Here is a 25,841-nt window from a genome sequence, read left to right on the forward strand (position 1 = left end):
ACCTGATGAGCAAGGGAGCAGCCAGCCCCAGACTGAGTGTGATCTCTGTGTGCACTTAAATTGTACTTTACTGTCTGTATTAGTTATCCTTTCCTCCTCTATGAGACGACTTCCTTGGTGTTAGTGGTAAGGATTGAGGCTCCTTGATTGCTGGGCCAGGGCATGGTCATCACAGAGGCTTTCCCTTCTAACATTTAAGGAAGATTTACATGAGTCCTGTTGCAGTTGTCCCCTTTGGATAGTATTGTATAACCTTAATTGTAGGGGTTATAGTCCACCTTAGTAAATACACATTCAGCAGATTGAATTGCACTGTATTAAAAATATTTATTAAAACAACAGAAAAAAATCAACACAAAATAAACTGCAGTACCCACTTCCAAACAAACACAACCAAACGTTTACAAATAAAAAAATATATATACTGCCTATAGATGTACTTTGTTTCACAAGCAAAAAGCTGCGTGGGCTAGCATGTATCAGTCTGTTTCAGTGTCTGCTTTGTACCGCTTGAGCACTTTCAACCAAATACTTGAATTTCTTCAGAACAGTTAAAGGAGACCCAGAAGACTGAAATGTAAGTTCAAGCACCATTAATGTAACAAAATGCTTCCAACTCTTACATCAGAATTAACAGTTAGGCTGACACCCCCTAGCTGAGTTGATCTGTTGTAGGGCTAACCAAGAACTGTTGGGATAGGGGCAGAACTGACCAGTGGTGAATTGACCAATGAGCTGGCAACAGAAAGCCCACTAAAAAGTGAAAGAAAAATGGCTACGTTAATGTAGTTCAGCTTAGTGCTTTGTGGCATATATTCACTGTCCCTTCAGCTTAGTGCTTTGTGGCATATATTCACTGTCCCTTCAGCTTAGTGCTTTGTGGCATATATTCACTGTCCCACTCCCCAACAAGCCATATAAACATTTTTTTCACATGGATCATGTAATTAGCCTCTGCTTTCATGCATAACCTGCCCCCAGAAAAAGAGACCACCATTTTCAGTGTGCATTTCTGATGTATGACTGTGAAGAAGGTGAAAGATGGAAAAAGCTTTAGTAGTGAATTTAACTTGCTGCTCTTGGAGACAAACTGCTTCTTCACAAGCCATATCAGTAGTCATGCAGCAGTGATCATATAACTGTTCTTTGCTTTCATATATACCTGTCAATGTCCCATTTTTATGGACATTCCTAATTTCCTCTCAAAATTTTGCTCCATCTTTCCTAACAGTGGACATCATGTTTTAAGTGTCCATATTTGAGGCCATTTTTCCCTACCTAGTTTTGCTTTGCACCAAATTCTGGAGTTAAATGTTGAGAGCTATTCAACCCACGTTTCCATCCTCCAAAAAAAGACTGCTACTTTCTGTGTACCCCCTGGTTGTTAGTTTGTAATAAAATTGACAAAAATTATTCCAATTCTGTTTCAGCGTGTTGCTATGAAACATATATTCCTTATCCTCAACCTAGCTGCCCTTTTCTTTCATTCAGAGACTGCACCCTCCCACTCATCATTGAAATACTGCCACCCAAGTATACTGCTGCTTCTGAAGACCATTTGTGATATGTGATCACCTAAATCAGAAGAAATGAAGTATTTCAGCTTGCTGTTACAGTACCCCCATCCCGTTTCCATAGAAATAAATAAGTATTGCATGATTGAATCATGCTGTTGCGCCTACAGATATGAATAGATTCTCAACAGTAAAGCAATAAAAATGCATGCAAGAGAAAAACATCTCTGAAGATCTGCTTATTAATCCTCTTCGCAGTCTACAGTTGAATAACTAGAGATTGGGGGGTAAGCACTGAAATCATTTGCTAAAACCAATTTATCTTTAAACCATGAATGTTAAGTTGTCAATCTCGCCTTCATTCTTGCTGGATGGGTTCGGAGCCGATCCTCGGCTCCGACTCGGCACTTGCTTTAGCTTAGGAACTCCTTTTACCAGCTCGAGGCAACCCTATATCCCATGATGCAAGGCGGAACTACCTCAGATCTCGTTTGCCGCTTAGCGAAAGAGGTCTCCTTTACCAGCAGAGGTAAGTGAATTTCTTGTAAAAGAAAGAAAAAGCTTAGTTAGTATTTTTATTTCCCCTTTTTTAGTCATAGTGTAGTCTGTAGGATTACAGCTCACCCTATTCCCTTATTTTTCAAACTTTTATAACTTCCTTACAGTAAAAGTTTTAGTTAGGCCTTAAACCCCAGTGTTAATCCCTTCCTGTGTGTTGTGTGTAGGGGATTAATTTGTGTTTGTTGGGGTTTGTCTGTGTCTCTTCCACCTAGGATATGTCTAGGGAAGGCAAGGTCTCAGGCTTCAAGAAGTGTGACTCGTGCTGTCAGAAAATGTCTCTGACAGACGGTCACACTTCTTGTGTTTATTGCCTGGGGCCTTTGCACCTGCAGGACTCCTGTGCTTTGTGTCACTCTTTTAGCCAGAGAGTCCTGCAGGAAAGGAGGAACAAACTTATCCTCCGTGGCTTACTTAAGCCAGAAGGTTCTCCCTCGAAGGCAGGGTCTGGGAAACCTTCTAAGCCACCGAAGGCTCAGGCTTCAGTATCTAAGCCTCCTCTGGTGGCTCCGGCTGGAACCGATGTATCTGCCTCAAAGGTAGTGGGTTCAGTGCCGGCTGGCTCCGATACCTTATCTACTGTAGCCTTGTCGGCTCCGGCTGGAGCCGACACTTTATCCAGCATCGGAGCCGAGAAACCTTCGGCTCCATCTGGAGTTCAGGGGACTTCGGCTCCGATGGCTCCGTCGCGGAAGAGATCTCGGTCCCCTTCGTTACTGAGTATCCACTCGGCTCCGGGGTCTCTTCTTTTGTCGGAGCGGAGCCATCGGAGCCGATCTTCGAGATCTTCCAGGCTGTCTGACCACGACTTGGAGAGGGTGGTAAGCAGGCTGTTGAAGTCTCAGGCACTGGCCCAAATGCTCCATAGCCCGTCTCATCAGACTTCGGCTACAGCCTTACCCCTTGAACTTCCTCCTCCAACTCCACATCGCAGTTCGGAGCCGGAGCTTCTCGGGACAGCGACTGTTTCGGTGCCGGAGCCGATACATCCTTCGGCTCCGATCTCCTCCTTGAGACCTTCCTTGGAGGGATCCGGTCGTCGGGTTTCCCTTGTCGGCTCCGAGGGGGCTAGTGCCATCGGACCCTTGTCCGACCCCGCTCTCCCTCTCGGGGCTTCGGCTTTGGTAAGCTCGGTGCCGACATCGGCCTCGGAGCCTTCCCTCTCAGTGGAGCCGGGCATTCTTGTTTCCTCGGAGCGGGGATATTCCGGCCTCCCGGGGAGGGGAGCCTTTGAGGTGATGAGGAGTGTCCTGGCCTATGAGCCTGGTCAACGGTCCATCCCTCTAGCTCCTCCCTCATCAGTGCCTGCAGACGCCTCTTGCCAGCCTCTTGCTCTCAGGCCCAGGGATCCATCACCCCAGGTTTCCCCATTGGGAATTTCCTCCTCTTCCGAGGTTTCTCCTGATCCTGCAGGGGAACCCCCTCGGAAGAGGACGTGTAAGAGGAAACACACAGACTCCCCTGAGTCTACTACATCTGATACTGACTTAGATGAGTCAGAGGGTTCCCCACGATCCCCCTCTGAGGATGTCTCCTTTTCAGACATCCTTGAGCTCCTCAAACAGAGGGGGAATTGGCCCTCCATTGACCCCTCCGAGGATGAGTTCCTTGAGCTCCTCAAACAGAGGGGGAATTGGCCCTCCATTGACCCCTCCGAGGATGAGTCGGTATACCTGGAGGCTTTTGGATCCCGACCCTCCACCTCCTGGGTGTCTCCGCCTTTCGACCCACTGATGCAGGTAGTGGCTCGGAAGGCGTGGGCGGCTCCAGATTCTGTGGAACCTGTCCCCAGGAGACCATCCAAATTCATCACGGCCCCTACGGACAAACAGTTCCTTTCCAAGGGTGACTCTGTGGATGCTATGGTGGCGGCGGCCACTAAGAAGGAACTGGCGGATCCTTCAGTACCTGTCCATCCTCCTAACAAGGATTCTAGGACCATGGACAGGTATGGAAAGCGGATGTTTTCTTCAGCGACCTTTGCTATGCGTTCGCTGAATTATCTTTGTCACTTCACCAGGCTTCAACGAGATGTTCTCAAGGAACTGGGAGAAGTAGTCCAGGATCCTTCTGCTGCTGGGGCTCAGGAAAAGATTGCCTCGCAGCTTGCAATCCTGAATTCCATATCTAACTCCTCCATGTGGCTCATATCCTATGCGGCCGATGGAGCGAGCAGGGCCGCAGGCACAGGAGTTGCTCTTAGACGCCAAGCCTGGATGCGGCTTTGTAATTTTGCGGACCCCTTTAAGGCGTCCTTCACTAATACCCCCTTTGATGGTTTGGCTTTGTTCGGACCTCAGGTGAAGGATACCTTGACCAGGTGTGAGCAGGACGGTAAAACTCTTTCTGCCGTTGGAGTCCAGTTTTCCACTCCTTCTAGACCATACCCCAAGGGTCAGAAGGGGGGGAAGATGTGGTTCCGTAAAGCCCAAGGAGCTACACCGGACACACGTGGTCAGTTTACCCCCAGAGGCAGAGGGGGTAACAATAATAGACGCCGCCCCAGAGGCAGGGGGGGTCCTCAGAACCAGGACAACAGGGAGTCTCTTCCTGAGAAGCCCTTTCAGCATCCCTGAGGTGTTGCCCGACTGTCCACCCTTGGAGGCAGTCGGGGGAAGGATTTCGCTGTACCCAGTAGCCTGGCAATCCCTATCTCAAGAGATGTGGGTACAGTCGATCATATCCGAGGGTTACAAAATCCCCTTCGAAAGGTTTCCCGTACCTCTACAATCCCTTCCAGACATCTCTCCCGGTCAAAGGGATTTGGCAGAACAGGAGGTTTCAAAGCTCCTAGAAAAAAGAGCCGTCCAGACTGTGCCAGCAGACCAGGTAGGATCCGCGTCTACTGAGATTCTTTTGGTCCCCAAAAGGACGGGAGATTGGAGACCAATATTAGACCTGAGCAATCTAAACAGATTTGTCAAGAAGGCAAGATTCCGGATGGTCACGCTTCAGTCCATTCTGCCCTTTCTGGGCAAGGACAACTGGATGTGCTCTATAGACCTTCAGGATGCGTACTATCACATAAAGATTCACAGATGCTCCAGAAGGTTTCTCCGCTTTCGGCTAGGGACCAGTCATTACCAATTCAGGGCACTGCCCTTTGGCCTCACTTCAGCCCCCAGAGTGTTTGCTAAATGCATGGCAGTGGTCACAGCTCATCTGAGACGTCAAGGATTCCAGGTGTTTCCCTATTTGGACGACTGGCTCCTCTCCGCCACCACCAAGTGTCAGCTTCTTCAGTCCAGAGACTACACTCTACAGCTTTGCAGGAGTTTGGGAATTTCAGTAAATTTCGAAAAATCTTCTCTGCTGCCTTGCCAATCTATCACCTTTATAGGCGCAGAATTAAACACCGTCAAAATGTTAGCCAGACTAACAGATCAAAGAATTCTGGACATCCAAAAATTTGTTCGGCTTCTTTTGCAAAGCAACAAGATCAAAGCCAGATTTATACTGAAGGTTCTAGGTCTTATGGCTGCGGCCATTGTTCTTCTACCACTGGCTCGCTTCCACATGCCTTCTGCAGTGGATGCTATTCACGCAGTGGTCGTACCACAGTCTCGATGAGGCACGAAGTCTTGGTAACACAGTCGTGCCGAGCTCATCTGAACTGGTGGATATCTTCCCCTCTTCTTCATCAGGGCCGACCCTTTATTCCCCCTCCTCCAGTTGCCACAGTCACTACGGATGCCTCTCTGATCGGGTGGGGGGGGGCATTATCAGGGCAGGATGGTCCACGGGACGTGGCAACCCATAGAATACCATCTGCACATAAATGTCCTGGAGATGAGAGCAGTGCTTTTAACGTTGCAAGCCCTCAATGACTTTCTTCCCACAGGGACTATTGCAGTACAGACGAACAACATGTCCGTGGTCTGGTACATCAACAAACAGGGCGGGACCAGGTCCTATCCGTTATGTCGAGAAGCTCTCAGACTTTGGCAATGGGCGATCTCTTCTCAACGGTTTCTGATAGCAACGCACATCCCCGGCAGGTCCACCCTATTAGCGGACAGGCTGAGCAGATCCATTCTGATGCCTCACGAGTGGTCTCTCAATCAATCTGTAGTGGATCAGATTTTTCTGAAGTGGGGCACTCCTTGTTGCAATCTTTTTGCTACTCCTCAAAACAACAAGTGCCCCGATTTCTTCACTCTCTTTCCCCTTCCAGGCCAACCTCTGAGAGACTCTCTAACCCAGGATTGGCCCCGGGGACTTCTGTACGCTTTTCCTCCTTTTCCCTTGATTCCACAAGTCATTCAGAAAGCCACTGTTTTGAGAGCCAAGTTGATCCTCATTGCCCCATATTGGCCTCGACAAATTTGGTTTCCGTCTCTGCATCGTCACCTTCTGGTGCAGCCCTGGCATCTGGACCCAGTTCCGGATATCTTGATCCACCAATCGGGTCAGCAGCACCGGGCCATTCATTCTCTCAACCTCACTGCTTGGTTGCTCCACTTCCTACCCTAGCCAGGCTACCGATGATTTCGGACTCAGTCAGAGACATTTTAGTCTCTTCCTTGAAGTCGTCCACTAGGACTGTTTATGCTAGCAAGTGGCGACGTTTTTCTATTTGGGCGAATTCCAGAAATATTGACCCCTTTACTATTCCTGTACATTCGGTTTTAGATTTCCTGGCGGAGGTTTTTCATTCAGGATCCTCGTCATCTACAGTCAAAGTACAACTGGCTGCTATTTCTAAGTATCATGTTGGCCTGCATGACAATAACATTATGTCTCATAGGTTATGCAAGGCCTTTCTGAGAGGAGTTTTCCTCCTAAAACCACCTATAAAGCATCCTCCTCCGCAATGGGATCTAAACTTAATGTTGGCATCCTTGATACTACCTCCCTTCGAACCGTCTGCTTCATGTTCTTTGAAGTTATTGACCTGGAAAACTATATTTTTACTGGCTGTCACTTCTGCAAGAAGGGGTTCCGAGATTCAAGCTCTCTGCATTCGTTCCCCTTATTTGGTTTTTCATAAGGACAGGGTATCATTAAGAACTAACCCTTCCTTTCTCCCCAAAGTCGTATCTCAAACCAACATTAACCAATCTATAGACCTACCAGTCTTTTTCCCAAACTATTCCGACAGAGCTGAACAGAAACTGCATGTTTTGGATGTCCATCGTCAGCTCAGGTACTATTTGCATAGAACTAAACAATTCAGAAAATCGGACCAATTATTTGTCTCCTATGCAGAAAACAGGATAGGTCTTCCAGTATCTAAAGTGACCTTATCCAGATGGTTGACTTCCACTATTTCCTATGTGTACTCTCTCAGAGGCAAACAGCTATCTTCTAAGCCAAAAGCACACTCAACCAGGAGTCTATCCACTTCTGCAGCTTTTCAGGATAGACTACCCATTGATACCATTTGTGCAGCAGCTACTTGGGCTCGCCCATACCTTTGTCTCTCATTACAAGTTGGACTTGGCCTCCAGAGATAGGGCCAGTTTTGGTTCCACAGTTCTCAAGAGTCTGTTCCACTGAGCCACCCGGGATACAGGTGCTAGGGACGTGGTCCCATCCAGCAAGAATGAAGGCGAGATTGACAACTTAACATTTAGAAGTTATGTACCTACCATAACGTTCCATGTTAGTTGTCTCTCGCGTTCTTTCTTGTGTCCCTCCCTCCTTCCCCCTGGCCTGGACAGATCTTGAAGAGTTCCTATTAGGTTGTTTCCTCCGGAGCCTTCATATGAGGACTTCTATTAGGAACTTGTGTTCCTAATTATGTTAGGATAGTCTTTAGCAGGGTAGGTTAGCTACCAAATGAGATCTGAGGTAGTTCCGCCTTGCATCATGGGATATAGGGTTGCCTCGAGCTGGTAAAAGGAGTTCCTAAGCTAAAGCAAGTGCCGAGTCGGAGCCGAGGATCGGCTCCGAACCCATCCAGCAAGAAAGAAGGCGAGAGAAGACAACTAACATGGAACGTTATGGTAGGTACATAACTTCTAATTTATTTTATTTATTTTATTTATTTATTTTATTTTACATTTGTTGACCGGGTTGGTCCAACTGGATACATGTCCATTTTCAGTGGACATGTGCATATGTTCCTTTCCCACAATGCCAAGCCAGTGACCCTGTTGGTTGCTTCAGCTTGCTGTCTTTTAATGCACTGATTAGTTTCCTAATGGTTAGTTTAGCTTGTTTAAGAATTACAGTGTTTGTTTTACTATTGGTCCAAAATCTTCTGTGGAATAACAGGTAGCACACGCACCTTTGGTGCAGAAGGTTGTGGGTTCTATTCCCACAGCAGGCAGATGGGTTCTTGACATTGGAGCTTAAGGGGAGGGGGGCATTCTTAAGTATACTGTCCTTCAGATGAAATGTTATACAAAGGTCCCATGTGCTTGAGTTGGCGGTAGATCACATAGATGTAAAAGATCCCACAGCACTAATCGAAAAGAGGAGGGGACGTTCCCTGATGCCTTGGCTAAATTTCCCGTAGTAGTATAAACACCACTTCAGGACTACCCTGAAAAGTGGCCACTAGCCTAGTGGGACTAACCTGGTCAACAAAGGATAGATATGTATACATAATACACATACACCCTCGTACTTACCATTTACTGAAAACACCTCCAGTACCAAAAATGAACTAAATAACAAGGCTACTAGCACACAAGGGGTCTCAAGGTTTGCTTTACACTGAGCAGTAGTCACCATTAAGTTAATGGTGACTACTGCTCAGTGTAAAACAAGTCTCGAGACCCCTTGTGTGCTACCAGCATTGATACTTACCATTTACTTATGAAACCATTTCCATGATGATCAGCTTCTTTTCTATTTATTTAGGGTGTTCTGATTCCACTTGCCACACTGTTATAGTCTAGATATTTTCTAATGTGGTACATGCAAAACATTAGGTATTTAACATGCTGCTGTTAAAGAATGTGTATGTGGGGGGTGCAAAAGGATACATTGGTGGGCTCCAGAACCCTGTTAACTAGAGCTATGGTATACAAGTTAAAAATAATTAAATATTCTTTGAAGTCTATTTTGTACTTTTTTTACTAAATTAAGACTACAAGTGCCAGTTTGAAAAATGTAGCCAATGAGCACAGTTTGGTGTGTTTACTTGACAAAATTATACAGATTTATTTTTTTTAACAGGTGATGGTACTGGAAGCTAGAGACCGAATTGGTGGACGTGTATGGGATGACAAGGCTCTAGGAGTAACAGTGGGAAAAGGAGCTCAGATTGTTAATGGCTGCATCAACAACCCTATATCACTTATGTGTGAGCAAGTGAGTTTCTCTAACAGCTGTCTTATAGATCTGATGGTCTGCAGATGTTATCAGACAACATATTGTATGTGTTAGCTTTAGGTTTCATAACTGTTTGATAGTCTGAGACAGGTGGTCATCAATTAACATTTATTTTTTATTTATTTATTTATGTATTTATTTTTTTAATGTTTTGTTGAGCAGATTAATGCCAGTAGGCTTGTAGTCTATTTTAAGGAGGAGACCCAAGCTAGTATTCATGTTGAGTAGGAGAAATTTGAGAAATTCATCCCAAAATAGAGGGCATTTATTAGAGGTTGACAGTGAAGGAAAATAGATTGTTTCTGGTTCTAAGACAACCAGAGCAGAAGCATATTGTGATATTCACTAGTTTTGAGGGTTTCTATTACCCGAGTGCTGCTACAGCTGAGGTAGGCACCTGAACTTTATGTTGGGATTCTTATGGAGAAACTGACAGGGGAAGAAGAGAGTGAGCCTGTTGAAAAAGTATTCCTGAAGTAAAGTGAGCAGTCTCTAATAGCCGAAGTGTGATCTACCAAGGTTGCTGGAGCAGCCAGTTATGATGAAAAAAATAGAATAAATATCAGGTGTGGAGCAACCAGAAGTTATGTGGTGCCAGGGGAAATGTGAGTGTGTAGAAGCAGTAGCTCAGATGCATGTTAATAGGCTGCTTTTAACCTAAAGGAACCATTTGTAATAGTGTTTCAAACACAATGACCCTCCAGAAAGAATAATGTTCTTCTATACTGTTTTGGAATCACTGAGGTCACTTATCCATGTAGGCAAAGAAGAGTTTAGTGTTTTTAAGACCTCTGTTTAAGGTATGTCACTGATTTTAACAAAATACAGCTACAGAATGGTGTGACTTTCTATTCCAATATTTGGTTATTGCATATAGAAAAAAATAATTTATATGCAGTTTAGTACTGATGACTTCTGTGATATTGATGTGAAAAATGCATTAAGGAAATAGTGCGCAGGTACTTTTAATTTATTTTAAAGACATTAGACTCGACAGATGTGGTCAGCCTTAGTCATTTTTAAAGTATAAAATGGGCAAATTGAATATTTCCAAAATGTCACAAGAATAAACTTATGCAGAGGCATCTTGTTACTGAACAACCAAAGTCATGTTGTCATTGTTGAGAGTGTCCAAAAAGAAGATGGAGACAGCATTCTAGTAAATGTTTGTAATTTTTGTAATCATTTTGGGTGTACTGTGGCAAAAGAAAGCTTATTAATATGGATGAAAATGCAGTGGATAATATAAATGTTGATGAAAAAGATGGTGAGTCTACAACAGATAACTTGAAAGGAAGTGGGCATATCCTGAATGGTCTGAGATGGAAGCTGAAAGCAAGCAAGAAAGGAAGGAAATACTGTGAGAGAAATGGAAAAATAAATATGAATTAGATTAAGAGGCAGGTATGGAAATTTCACTGGAGTCATTTGGAAGGTGGAGGAAAAGGGTGAGGAACTTCTGTCGAATGGGCTGGTATATCGGTAGGGGAAAGACTAAAAAAAGAGGAAGATAATGAACAAACAGGGGAGTAGCACAAGAAAGAATGAGTGAAGCAAAAATTTTTTTGGAATAGATTTCAAAGTTATAAGTAGATGTAGTGTGTCTGGAGGATACTAGCTGTATAAATGTATAGGAAGGAGAAAGAATTGCTTCTGTCAGGGGAAGCAGAATAGTTTGGTCATTTGGTTCAACAATGTTTTGAGTTTTCCTAGACTATGGCACAGTCAACCCGAGTTTGATTAGCTTCTCAGGTGACTGATGGAGTGGCAGAGAGGGATGGGCGGACCCGTCACAGGTAGGAGGGCATTTGTCAGTGACACTCTGTTAAGGGAGGCTTGGTCCAAAGAGGGGAGTTGCCCTCAGATGTAATCAACAAATGTGGGGAAAGGTGAGTGAGGAGATTGGCTAGGGCATGTAAAGAACACCCACAGGGACAGATTGCAAAGATGGCTGAGACCCCAGGACACCCTGGTCTCAGCAATACTGGAGTAAGTATGGGGGGATTAGAAGATAAGCTGGTAGACCTGCCGTTGACATGGAGCACTAAATTGGGGAAAGAGCAGGTTCTGTTATAGCAAAGATACCGGTTAAGTAAGTAAGTAAGTCGGTCGCAGTTCTTTTGTTAGCCAGCTATGACCATTGGTTGACTTTATTTTCAAAGATATGTCTATTCGTTAAAAGTCATGTTGATGAGTAACGTTCGATGTAATTATTCAGTGGCTGAAAACAGACCCCAATTACAGATATTTTAAATCGCAAAGTATCATGTTACACTACAAAACATAACAGTGAAAAAAATGTTGTACCCAATGCACCCATTGCTACCCCCTTGATTTGATGGCACAGTTCACCTTTAAAATAAATGAAGTTGTATTTCAACACTAATTCCATTAAACTTAAGCAGACTAATTTCTCATTCTGTGTTAGCTCTCCATCCCAAAACAGCATCTCCTCTAACATTTGCATCCCTTCTCTTTGGGGAATGGTGGAGAATAAATCTATTACATCTATTGTAACAAACACCAAATCTTCTCTGTACAGATCATTGTTTATACCTCTCAGGAAATCCCAGGAATCCCTCAGTATATTCTTCCTTTTTAACCATAACCTCTTTAATTTCAAATCCACATATTTCGCTAGTGGTAACGTTTTTGAACACTCAGCAGAGACTGTAGGTCTAAGAGGGGGATCTGTTTAGTTTTTGTGGATTTTTGGTATTCCAAAGATCGAGGGTATTCTGGGTTTCTCCACTTTAAGATAGGTGTGTGTGTGTTACTATCTATCAAACTTTCCATGAACATATCTCTGAGAGCTGAGTCCACTCTTCTGTACGATATATTAACCTCATTTCTTGATACACTTACATACTTGTTAGTGCCCATCAATATTTTATTCATTTTATCTTCATAAATTGCCAGTTTCATATGTTGAAATATCAAAACTTTCTTCTTTCTCAATTGAAGTCTAAGGTGGATGCTCTGGCGGAAGGCATTGAGTGTAAAGAATTACAAGATTTGGTGCATGTCTCTGAACAGGTGGGTAAGCATTCATTACAATGTGGTTTTGATGCTGTGCAGGCCTCGTCTAGGGTGGCTGCCACTGGTTCAGTTCTTCGCAGGCACGCCTGGCTGAAGGATCAGAATTTATCTGACCATGTTAAGACAAGGATTTTGGATGCTCCTTTGCAGTCTGATGTGTTGTTTGGTTCACCTGTGGAGTCAGTCTTGAAGAAGATGGAAGACAAGGCTAAGTCTATGCAGGCTGTTAAAGATTTTTTGCAGGTTCAGCCTCCAAAGTTTAGTAGGAATTGGCCTGCTCAGGGGTGTACGTATCCCTCTTATGATTCTCAGTCTAGGGGTAGATCTAGACGTGGTAGGGGCAGAGCTCAGGGTTCTTTCAGACCTAGAACAGGGAGTTCACCTGCACAATCTTCGGGTGAGGGCAGGGGCCAGTCCTTTCGTAAACAGGCCCAATGACCTACTTTTTCAGCTGCCAGATCCTTCTTGCTTGGCAGCACCTTTGGGAGGAAGGTTGGCACTCTTCAAGGAAAATTGGATTTTGATTACCCAAGACAAATGGGTATTGGATATCATACACCAAGGTTACAAGTTTTATTTCCATACCTTGCCTCCTTTCAAAGGCATGCCAGATGTTCCTCCGCAGCAAAGACTAGAGGCTCACAAACAAATTTCTCTACTTCAATTAGGGGCCATACAACCGGTCCCTCTGCCAGAAGTGGGCCTAGGATTTTATTCTCGCCTGTTTCTAGTACCAAAGAAAGGGAACACGTGGAGACCAATTTTGGATTTATCTATCCTCAACACATATCTGGACATTCCCAAGTTCAAAATGTTGACGTTACATCAGCTTTTACCTCTGCTGGGCAAAGATCACTGGATGGTGACTCTGGATCTCAAGGAGGCTTATCTTCATGTTCCTATCAGGCTCAGTTGCAGGAAGTATCTGCGTTTTCGAGCTGGGACTTCTCATTATCAGTTCTCTGCATTGCCCTTTGGCTTATCTACTGCGCCCAGAGTGTTCACGAAGGTTCTGGCTCCAGTGGTAGCTTTCTTCAGGCTAAGAGGAATACAAATCTATCCTTATTTGGACGATTGCCTGATTCTGGCCCAAGGAAGGACGAACTTCTTCATCATTTACAGTATGTGATGGCAGTGTTAAGATGCCTGGGGTATTCTGTGAACGAAATAAAGTCCAGTCTAGTACCCTCTCAGGACATGTGCTTTCTGGGTGTGAGACTGAATACAGCATCCCAGATGGCCTTTTGACCCCGGACAAACAAAAGAATCTTTCTCTTTACTTCCACCAATTGTCTCGTCAGTCCAGGCTGACTGCAAGGACAGTCCTTCAAGCCTTGGGGTTCATGGCATCTTGTATTCTGGTACTTCCCAATGCCAAACTGCATATGAGGAAGCTACAATGGTATCTCAAGAATGTATGGACACAGCACTGCCAAGATTTGGACACTGTCATTCAGATAATACCTTGCATTCAAAAGGAATTTTTGTGGTGGGCTCAGGAATGTCACCTAAACAAGGGACTCTCTGTGACCCGACCAGAGGCGAGTCAGATTCTAATGACAGATGCCTCAGACAAAGCTTGGGGAGCTCATCTAAATGGAAAATGGGTACAAGACACGTGGCCTGCCATACTTCAACATTTACATATCAACTTGAAGGAGATATTAGCAGTCCAGTTTGCATTGATAGCTTTCAAGGATTTACTTCTTCCAGGGCAGGTGTTGATTCAAACAGACAACACAACTGTCATGTGGTACATCTACAAGCAAGGGGACGATTCATATCCTCTATGCAGACAAGCAATGATTTTGTGGGAGACTGCTCTCAGTTTACAGCTAAATCTTCAGGCAAGGTTTCTGCCAGGAGCACAGAACTCCTTAGCAGATGTGTTGAGCAGACAAATTATGGATCCCCACGAGTGGAAATTGGATCCTCATGTATTTCAGAAATTGACAGTGTTATGGGGAACTCCAGACATAGATCTGTTCGCTTCTCCACTAAATTACCAGCTGCCAAAGTTTTGCACAAAAAGGTTTCATCCCACAGCTTGGAAAGTGGATGCTCTCTCATTCAATTGGAGCAATCTTCACGTGTATGCCTTTCCACCTCTGCCTCTCCTCCCAAAGGTACTCCTGAAGGTCAGACAGGACAAGCCAAACATGATTTTAATAGCTCCGGATTGGCCTCAACAGCACTGGTACCCATTACTGAGAAGTCTGGTACGGAAGCCTCCATGGCCGTTGCCTTCGATTCCTCACCTGCTGTCTCAAGAGAACAGTCATTTACTCAATGTCAAACTTCACTCTCTACATCTAACAGCCTGGCATATTCTGTTTTAAACCCTGGAGGGTCTCAGCTTCCACAACAAGTTTTGAATGTTATTTTGGAGGCCAGAAGGCCTAGTACAAGGAAAGTTTACGCAGATAAATGGAGGAGATTTTTATTTTGGAGTACAGCAAAGGACTTTGATGTTTCTAAACCTAATTTAAGTGTTGCTCTTCAATACCTTACTGAGTTATTGGACAAAGGTTTGTCCTTCTCCTCTATAAAGGTTCATGCTGCAGCAATCTCTGCTCACTATGACTGTGACCCACCATTATTTTCTCATCCTTTGTTTAAGCAATTCCTTAGAGGGGCAAAGAATATAAGACCCCCACGTGAGCTCCTACTCCTGCTTGGGATCTCAATTTTGTGTTGGAGAAACTCACTCTACAACCTTTTGAGCCTGCAGCAACAGCAGAGTTGAAATATTTATCATGGAAGACTGCTTTTTTGTTGGCCATTACTTCTGTAGAAGGGTTTCTGAATTACAGGCCCTTATGGCGGTTGAGCCTTTCTTAATTTTCCACAAGGATAGGGTGTCTTTGCGTACTAACCCTTCTTTTATGCCTAAAGTGGTTTATAGTGTGGCTTTAAACCAAACTATTCATTTGCCGACTTTTTATGCAAACCCCCAAAATAAAGGGGAGAGGATTTTGCACTCTTTGGATATACACAGACAGTTGCGATATTATTTGAGCAGAACTAAAGGGTTCAGGCAGTCTCAGCAGTTGTTTGTTTCTTTTGCTTTGGGTTCTCAGGGCAAACCAGTTTCAAAACAAACTATTTCTAAGTGGATTGGTTTTTGTATTACTTTCTGTTATTCCCATCATGGTAAGGAGATTCCAGCTGGGATTAGGCCTCATTCCACTAGGGCTACTGCCACTTCTACAGCTTTTTTAAGGGGGGTGGCTACTAAAGATATTTTGGAAGCAGCTACTTGGAGTTCAGTGCATACTTTCTCAAAGCATTACCACCTTCCACTTTACTCTAAATCTAGGGCTGGATTTGCCATTGCAATTTTACAGGGCATTTTGGCAGCCCCTAATGCTTTTTAGTTGGCCATCCTCCCTTACCTCTGCTTTGGGATTCTACCCATATGTAAGGACTGCAGCAATGTGAGATGAAGAACATAGTACAGTTTTGTACCTACCATAAATGTAGATGTTCGAAGATCCACATTGCTGCAGTCCAATTTACCCTCCCTCCTTCCCCTCTGTATTTAGAGGTGGTGGTGTGGTTTGGGTTGTACATATTGTAAATATGGTTAGTGCAGGGGTGGTTGGTTATTTTTTTGGCTTTAGCTTTTGTTGTTAGGGCCTTCTGACATCTGGGGCAAGAAAAGACTGAGGATATGACGTCGGTCATGCGCTTTTGTACCCTGACGTTCTGATGTCAGTCTAAGGCGCCTTGACCGACGTCAGCCTAATACTTTGGTATTCGGGCCGACCGAGGACAGCGGACTACCCATATGTAAGGACTGCAGCAATGTGGATCTTCGAACATCTACATTTATGGTAGGTACAAAACTGTACTTTACACCTTCTGTGCACTCCAGTCATCATTCCTATCATTGATTGGCTCATTGGGGTATGGAGGTCGATCAACTGTGATAGCTGTCCAATAAGCTTGCGGGTCTGACCAATGTCATCTTTGCCGCCACTTCCTTCTATCTCTGGTTTCTCCTTCCATAGCCAAAATAAATCCAATAATCCACAAACAAATGCCAAAAGCACCACAATTTCACTAACACCAAGTCCAAGGTACCCAGGAAAGATATCACCAGCAACACAGATCCAGTTGTAGCAGTTTTAATGAAAAATGAAAACTTTTACATAAATGCATACACTTTAAAACAACAGCGTTTTTTTTCTACCAAGTAGACATCATCAGATGTGGATGGGCAACTACAATGATGCTTTTATACCCTTCTAAAACACAAGTTAACCAATAAAATTGAACAAATGATTAAAAAGCTGATTATCATAAAATTCATGAATATTCATGACCTCATGGAGTTTCTAGACAGTGTAAAACTTTACATTAAAAAAGTAAAATTTTATAAAAAAAATTCAAATCATGAACTCTAAAATGGTTTAAAATACACTTCAAATGTATAAACTGTACACGATTAATTTGTTTAATGTTAAAATAGAGAAGGTTTACATAAAAACTTTCTGCATGGTGTAAAGCTGAAAAGCAGAATTTGTAATGATCAGCCTCCTTCTAGTGGCCAGATTTTTAATCACAGTTTCATTTAAAAATACATTTAATACAGCAGGAATCCAGCGTACCTCAAGTTTTACTTAAGTTTAAATAAAATGAAAATAAAAATGAAAATGAGTTTGTTTAAAATTGAACTTCATAATTTAGCTGCTCTCATCTTCAGTACGGGGGCTAGGGACACATTCTCATTTAAACCAGGTGGAGTGGTGGCCTGTAAAGTTATCTGCTACCATAGCTCCCTATACTCCACCCTTTCTTCCCTTTGCCCCCCTCTTGCTTCTCTTTTCACTCCCTCCAGCACAAAAAATGTAAACTTCGCTTTAGTGCATTCTAATGTGTGCTTAAAGAGAACATTAGTTTCTTTCTTGTTCTGTATATCATGGCAGTGTTCATATGTCCTTTTCAATTTTCGTTCAGTTTTGCCTATATAGAAGGACTGGCACTCTTCACACACTACTCAATATACTAATCCATTGGATTCACAGTTAAAAAATTCCTTGCTGGTTAACACTATGTTTCTACTACTTAAAAACTTAACCTTGGACTTGGTTTTAGTGAAATTGTGGATGTCCTTCAAGGATGCATCTGCAGTCATCACATATGGGTTGTCCTGCCTCAGGCAGCCCTTCGGTCGGCCGGATTCCAAAGTCTGGGTCCGGCGTCGGCTGATGTCGCCCTTTCCCTGACGTCACAATGCCTGGGGTATAAAAGCGTCAGCCGACGCCATCTTCCCCAGTCTTTTTTGCCGCGTGGTGCCCGAAGCAGAAGCAGTTCGCAAGTGCCGGTCGGCCAGCTCCTGTATTTTCGCTATCCGTAGACTTCAAAAGCTAAGTACCCCGTTGGGGACTCTTTCTTGCCTCAGCCGATGTCAGAAAAAGTTAATAATTGTTTAACTTGTGGGAAACAAATACCTCATAAGGATTTCCACTCTTATTGTCTTCCTTGCTTAGGCCCAGACCACGACGTCTCGGCCTGCTTTGCCTGCGCTTCCTTCAACCAACGCACTCTTAGACGTCGGTCGGAGTTCGCAGAAGAGTTTTTTGGGGAAAGTTTTGCTTACAAAATGCCGTCGGAAACCCCGACATCACATTTAATTAAGAAACGGAAAGACAAGGACCGACACACGCGGACCGCGGTTTCGGCTGAAACCTCGGCTAGGCCTACCGCGAGTGTCTCGGTCTCGGCTGATACCGAGTCCTTGGTACTTCCGAACCCTGAAATAATACAACCGACAGCCTCGGTCCCAGAGGCTCCTACCGAGTCGGTTACAGAATTGCCTTCCGAAACTGGTGTATTGGAATCTTCCCACACCATACCTTTAGATAAAGCTACACCAGCACGTGGTGCAGCCAGGCCTCCTGCATCCATGTCTATTAAGGCCTTCATCAGGGCTAAAGCTGCAAAACACACTAAAGCTATGCCTCCAAGAGTTATTCCTCAGGGACCTTCTTCTAGTTCACAGATTTTAACTTTAGCAGAAGACCTGATCTCCTTAATTAGGGGCTCTCAGCCTCATCCGGACAGGGGCTCCCAACCCCCTCTAGACAAAAGGCCCAGGATGGATCCCCCTGATGCCCTTTCCTCAGAGGAGGCCTCTGTTGGCTCGGATCACTCAGACTACCAGGAGGAGGCTTATTTGGCCTACGAGGATTCGGATGCAGAGGAATCTATTCCCTCAGCCTCCCCTCCTGAAGAGCTTTCCTTTGGGGAGACCCTTCACACTATGAGAGAGCATTTCAAATGGCAGGGCCAGGAATATTCTGATTCCAGGAAAAGACTAAGAACTTTTCTTCATTTACCTCAGCATAGACCTTTGGCTATTCCTCCTGTTTTAAATGTGATTGATGATGTATATTCTGACTCTAGTATGACCCCTGACACTCTACCTCCGGCCCCTGTTAAGCCTGATAGGTATTACAGGGTCCCGGACACACATAATTTTCTTTATAAGGCCCACTCTGCTGACCCTGAAACTATTTCACAGGGCCCTAAAGGGGTTGCAGCTGTTGCTACTAAGAACCCACTCCCCTCTGCAAAGGAGTCCAGGGCATTAGAGAGATGGGGTAAAAAAGTGTATACTTCTGCCACTCTTGCTATGAGGGCATTAAATTGTCAATTTCACATGATACAGTATCAAGGGTATTTGTTAGAAGAAATCTGAACCCCTGGACCGTAAATCCCTTCAGGATCTGGTACATAATTCCCAGCAGGTTAGCAACCATTTCTTGCAGTGTGGTTTTGATGCATTGGAAGCTTCATGTAGGTCAGCAATGACAGGTGTTGTCATACGCAAGCATGCTTGGCTGAAAGAACAATCCCTGCCAGAACATGTTAAAGCTAAGCTTTTGGATGCTCCACTGGAAAAGCAAAAGTTATTTGGTTCCACTGCTCAAGACGTCCTAAAGAAATTTGAGGAAAAGGCAAAATCTGTACAAACAGTTAAGGATTTTCTTCAAGTCCAACCGCCTAGATTCAGCAGAAACTGGCCTTCCAAGAATTGGTCCTTTCCAGACACAGAAAGGTTTCAAAGGGGCAGAAACAGGCGTGCCAGAGGTAGAGGCCAAGCTAGGGGCCCCCACAGAGGCCGTCAATGGCAACCTCCACTACAGACAGGCAGTTCAGGATCTGCAACTGCTGCACAAGGACAAACACAATGACTCTGCTTTGACTCCGCCAACCAGGGCTCAAATTAGAAGCACCTTTGGGCGGAAAGCTTTCTTTATTCTCAAGAAATTGGCTCAACATTACAACAGACAAATGGACACTACAAATAATAGACAACAGATACAGGTTCCATTTCCACACATTGCCAAAGAGAAAAGGCATACCAGGTCTGCCACCGAATCAAAGGACAGAGGCTTTGAAACAAATCTCAAACTTACTACAAATGAAAGCCATTTAAAAAGTTCCTATTTCAGAACAAGGCCAAGGATTTTACTCCAGACTATTCCTTGTTCCAAGAAAAGAGCATCAATGGAGGCGTATTCTAGACTTGTCCGTACTAAATACTTATCTCATTGTGCCAAAATTCAAAATGCTGACTCTACAGCAACTCCTTCCCATGCTGGGCAAGGGGTCTTGGCTGGTTACTCTAGACCTCAAGGAGGCATACCTGCATGTCCCTATCAGACAAAGTTGCAGAAGATACCTCAGATTTCTTGCAGGGTCAGAGCATTATCAATTCTCAGCATTGCCCTTTGGCTTATCTACTGCGCCAAGAGTATTCACAAAATGCCTGACATCAGTAATAGCACACTGCAGACTCCAGGGGATTCAAATCTACCCATATCTGGACGACTGCCTTATACAAGCGGACAACCAACAAACTCTGATAAAGGACTTAAATTATGCCATCAATCTTCTACAGGCCTTGGGATATACAGTCAACATGCACAAATCAAGACTTGTTCCATCCCAAAGAATAACCTTTCTGGGTGCAGATCTAGATACAACCACCCAAATGGCTTATCTCACAGAAGAAAAACAAAATCAACTACCGGATTACTTCAAGAATCTGACAAGACAAACTCAGCTGACTGCAAGGAAAATCCTGCAGGCCCTGGGTCACATGGCATCCTGTATTCTTCTGATTCCACAAGCAAGGCTACATATGAGAAAGCTACAGTGGTACCTAAGGAGTTTATGGACTCAGCACAGTCACAGTTTGGAAACTCTAATACCACTCATTCCATGCCTTCACAAGGAATTTCTGTGGTGGGCTCAGGCCAGCCAGTCCAACAGAGGGCTGCCCTTCACAAAGCCAAAAACCTCCCAAACTATTACAACAGACGCTTCAGACCTAGGTTGGGGAGCACACATGGAGGGCAGAGGTATCTAAGGACAGTGGTCATGAAAGGAGCTACGCATGCACATAAATCAAAAAGAAATGCTAGCAGTGATACATGCAATCGAGGCCTTCAAACTCTTTCTGCATCAAGGCCATCTACTAATAAGGACAGACAACACCACAGTTATGTGGTACATAAACAAGCAAGGAGGTACCCATTCTTACCCTCTGTGCAGACTGGCAATGAATCTATGGGATCTTTCCTTGAAAGTCAATATACAGCTACAGGCTCAGTTTGTGCCAGGGAAGGACAATACACTGGCGGACAGCTTAAGCAGAAATATCATGGATGCACACGAGTGGATGCTGCACCCAGACATTTTCCAAAAGATAACACAATCTTGGGGGAGCCCGGACATAGATCTATTTGCATCCCCCCACAATCATCAACTAAAGAAATTTTGCTCAAGGACATACCACCCACAAGTGTGGAAAGTGGACGCTGTCTCTTTCAGCTGGAGAAATCTGACAGTGTATGCATTTCCTCCTATTCCATTAATGACCAAGATGTTACTGAAGATCAGGGCAGAGCAGCCAAAAGTGATCCTGATAGCTCCGGACTGGCCAAGACAGCACTGGTACCCACTGCTAAGGAGCATGTCACGGACGAAGCCATGGCCCCTACCTCTATGGCCACTTCTACTGACACAGCACAGATACAAAACTCTTCACTCCAACCTGAAAACATTGCAACTAACAGCGTGGAGAATACCTTGACTCCTCCTCAGGATAAGCTATCCCAGAGAGTAAAGAATATTATTCTGGAAGCTCGCCGCCCTTCCACAAGGAAGACATACTCAGCAAAATGGAAAAGATTTCTCATCTGGAACACCACAAAGGGCCTAGATGCGACAATGATGAACATGCCACATATCCTGGAATACCTGGCAGAAATGTTCCACAATGGACTGTCTTACTCTTCTATTAAGATTCATGCTTCAGCAATTTCAGCTGAGTACAATACTGATCCTCCTGTTTTTTCTCATCCTCTCCTAAGACAGTTTCTAAGAGGGATCAAAAACATCAAACCTCCTAGGAAACCACCTCTACCTGCTTGGGACCTTAACTACGTGTTAGAAAAACTAACACTGCCTCCATTCGAACCAGCAGCATCTGCAGATCTACAGTATCTCTCATGGAAGACTGCTTTCCTTCTGGCAATAACCTCAGCAAGAAGAGTTTCGGAATTGCAGGCCCTAATGGCAGTTCAGCCATTTATTATTTTCCATCAGGATAGAGTTTCATTAAGAACTAATCCTACTTTTATGCCAAAGGTGGTATCCAGGGTTTCATTGAATCAAGCTATTCACTTGCCTACCTTCTTCCCAAATCCACAAAACAAAGGGGAGAAACTGCTGCACACCCTGGACATTCACAGACAGTTGCGCTACTACTTGGACAGAACTAAAGGTTTCAGAAAAACTGACCAGCTGCTGGTAGCATATGCTTCTGGTACTCAAGGAAAAGCAATTTCCAAACAGACAATTTCAAAATGGATAGGAAATTGCATCTGCTTTTGTTACTCATTTCATGGAAAGACTGTACCAGCTAACATCAGACCTCACTCTACGAGAGCCACAGCCACCTCCACAGCCTTCTTAAGAAGGGTGGCTACAAAAGACATTTTAGAAGCTGCCACATGGAGCTCCGTGCATACATTTGCCAAGCATTACAATTTACCTCTATATTCCAGATCCAGAGCAGGCTTTGCTATGGCTGTCCTGCAGGGTATCTTAGCTACACCATCCTTTTCCTAGTACCTCCACCCCCAGATTGGCTATGGTATTCTACCCATATGTGATGACTGCAGATGCATCCTTGAAGGACATAGTACAGTTTTGTACCTACCATAAATGTAGATGTCCGATAGGTATGCATCTGCAGTCAGGTTTACCCTCCCTCCTTCCCCTCTGTGGTATTCCTAGGGTGTTTACCTCTCTATTAGCTAGCTGGGGGATCTATTATGGTGTATTTGTTTTATATATATATTTTTGCAGATGTTTGGATTTTTTATTGCATTTTTCCAAATTTAGCCTTCCTAGAGGGCACCTGGCATCTGGGGCAAGAAAAACTGAGGAAGATGGCGTCGGCTGATGCTTTTATACCCCAGGCGTTGTGACGTCGGGGAAAGGGCGACATCAGCCGACGCCGGACCCAGACTTTGGAATCCGGCCGACCGAAGGGCTGCCTGAGGCAGGACAACCCATATGTGATGACTGCAGATGCATACCTATCGGACATCTACATTTATGGCAGGTACAAAACTGTACTTTTTGCCATTTTTTGTGGATTACTTAGACTTGATTACAGTTAATTGCCTTATGAAAATTCTGACAGCTGTAGTAATTTTTGTAATGTGCTTTGCTCTGTAAATTGGTTTTCAGCTAAAAAACTTTGAAATTTATTTTTAGAAATAAATCCTTTTCTGACATTTAGCATTGTCTGGTTGTAAAATTCCATTATGGTTAATCTTAAACTAAATCCTACATTTCTTCTTGCTACATATGATTTAGTCATAAGGACTTTGAAGACAGCTGTATGAGTTTTGCATCCCATATTTGAGGTTAGAATCCTTAAAAGGAAATGAAATCAGTGAAATATCTAATAATGAACTGTTAAACTGGAGAAGACTTTATATACAGTTAGTGAACTATGTCATGTGTAACTTCCAAGAAGATATGGCCAGATGCTAGGCCCAGTCCAGTAGGTGATAAAACCTAAAGATTTTAAATTTGGTCACAAATTTAGCAGCTAAATGAGATGATGTAGGGGTAATTACAGTGCATAGTTTGATTGTAATACTGAGAGTGCATGTGTTTATAGTTAATGAATTAGACAATCTGATGTTGTATACTTTTTAAGTTGGAGAGATTAATAAGGATTTTGCCTTGCAGGCCAGAGAGCAAAACTGTACAAAATTGCAGTAGCTTATATGAATCTGCATCCAAATCAGATGGCAAGGATAATTGCAAACTCGGATTCAAACCCAGACCAAAGTACTAGGACAAGAAACATGAGATGGTAGTTTGTAGATTAGATTAGTGGTAGGTGCCAGAGACCAGATATGAGACAGATTATTGACATTGACCACCCAGTTGTAATGCTAGTAGTAGGCAATCCCATACAGTATAAGGAGATGCAATCTAAATCACAGATAGCATGCGAGGTGGGCTCCCTCTGAATGAGTCTGTAGTAATAATGACTGCAAGAATAAACATTTTCAGGGGAGAGTTGTATCCTTTCAACCTTGTGTGGGACATTATTCATGTAGTTGTAAAGTAAACGCTTGTGTATTCCATCACCACAATCATGATCAATGTCACCCATTCAGTGGTTCTTTGTAGGCAGTGAAAATGACATTCAGATGTCCTTCTATTCTCATGTTGCAGTATTAATAACCTTTGGGGTTAGCCTTTATCTAACGGCACGAATATCCGGCCAGTATACAAACGCTTTAGTCACTGCAAGGTACGTGGAATGTCTGACGTTGGCCGTAGTGTATGTGGGCCATAAAAGTGATGTCTGCATGTACCTTCTTCAGAACTTCTCTGCTGCCAGTTGAATGTCAGGTCATCCTGCCATCATTGCCGTCGGTTCCTGCGAGTAAAGATAAGTACCTCGTTGGGGCCTTTTTTCTTGTTTTTTAGTCACTGCATGCCTGCCCAGGTTCATATCATCCAGAAAAGAAAGTGTAAGTGTGGATGTCAGATCCCACATAAGGACCCCCATGACCTGTGTCTGTTCTGCTTAGGACCCAACCAAGACCATAACGCCTTCGCAGTTTGTCAGGCATTTGTCCCAAAGACTCTTTGTAGTCATCTCCATGCCCTTTATATCCATTTAGAGAACCAATGCCTCAAATGTCTTGCTCTTGCAATGGAAGGGCCGTCTGACCATACCACCGAGCCACTGAAAAAGAAGGTCAAAGCTACAAGGCCTAAGCCTACTGCTGCACCTCTTCTACCCAACATTCCCCATGTGGCTGAGATATGCCTGGAGGAATGTATGGAACCAGACAACTCTGATATAGCGGGTACTTTTCTGTAAGCCGAAAAACCAAAGTCTGAAAGCATGTCCATTGAGGTTACGCAGCCGTCTGGTGCCAATGGCAAGGGGGAACCTCAACTCTCTCTGGATGTCCAGACTGGTCCTTCCACCATTAGTAAGGCTTCTGAACCTAGGCCCTACTTAGGGCCTACGCCCTCCAGGTCTGTTTCTTCTTTAAAAAGGAAACAGGAAAAACAGGCATGTCTTCACCTCCTGAGAGCTTACCTGATTGTCAAGCTTTCTCTCAGCGCTTGTTCAATGCCTTTACGGCCCTTAAGCCTACCATCTGCTTCTCCTCTGGCTACCCCTCCTGTTATCAGCCCTAGACCTCAGACTGCAGAACCTGTTTCAGTAGAGGCTGAACACTCTTCAGATTACTCTTCAGAGGATTCTCTGTCTTATACTCCAAAATGCATTTCCCTCTAAGGTATGCTCCCCTAGAGGAGGACTCTGCTGAGGCAGATTCCCCTGAAGAGGAAATTACCTTTTGAGAAACCATCTCTCAGATGCAAGACTTTTTCAAATGGGGCTTCACAGAAATCTCTGAAGTCTATAAGAGGTACTATGAACTGCTACAAATGGGTACTCCTTCTCCTTCTGCCATTCCACCAGTGCTCTCAGCTTTCTTAGATGTCTTTTCAGCAGCTTCCTGTTTCTAGAAGACCTGACCTGGAGAGACTTGGCAGGAAGGTGTACACCTCTGCCACTTTGACATCTAGGACCATCAACTACAAGACACACATGTCTAAGTACTTTCTGGCCCTTTTGACTCAGGCTTCATAGCTCTTGGCTGATCTCCCTGATTCAGCCACAAAGTCACAATTCTCTAACATGATCTCCTTTTCCTCACAAGTGATAAGACACTCAATCAAATGCACTTATGATGCTACAGAGATCGTGGCCAGATCTGCAGCTTCTGCCACACTGCTCAGAAGGTACTGTTGGGTGAGGCTCCAACCCTTACCTGATGATATCAGGGCTAAACTTCTAGATGCCCCCCTAGACAA

At 44.1% G+C, this 25,841-nt stretch overlaps 1 protein-coding gene across 1 annotated transcript in view; it reads left to right on the forward strand.

Annotated features, from left to right (window-relative positions):
• Window positions 1–25,841, forward strand: part of KDM1B (lysine demethylase 1B) — a 1,151,880-nt gene that overhangs the window by 679,006 nt on the left and 447,033 nt on the right. The window contains exon 12 of the mRNA XM_044065274.1: window positions 9,201–9,335. Within this exon, the coding sequence (XP_043921209.1) occupies window positions 9,201–9,335 (135 nt within the window). The remainder of the gene's footprint in view (window positions 1–9,200; window positions 9,336–25,841) is intronic.

The sequence above is a fragment of the Protopterus annectens genome, chromosome 3.part0 (assembly GCF_019279795.1).
Source record: "Protopterus annectens isolate FY-2018-M chromosome 3.part0, PAN1.0, whole genome shotgun sequence".
NCBI lineage: Eukaryota > Metazoa > Chordata > Ceratodontiformes > Protopteridae > Protopterus > Protopterus annectens.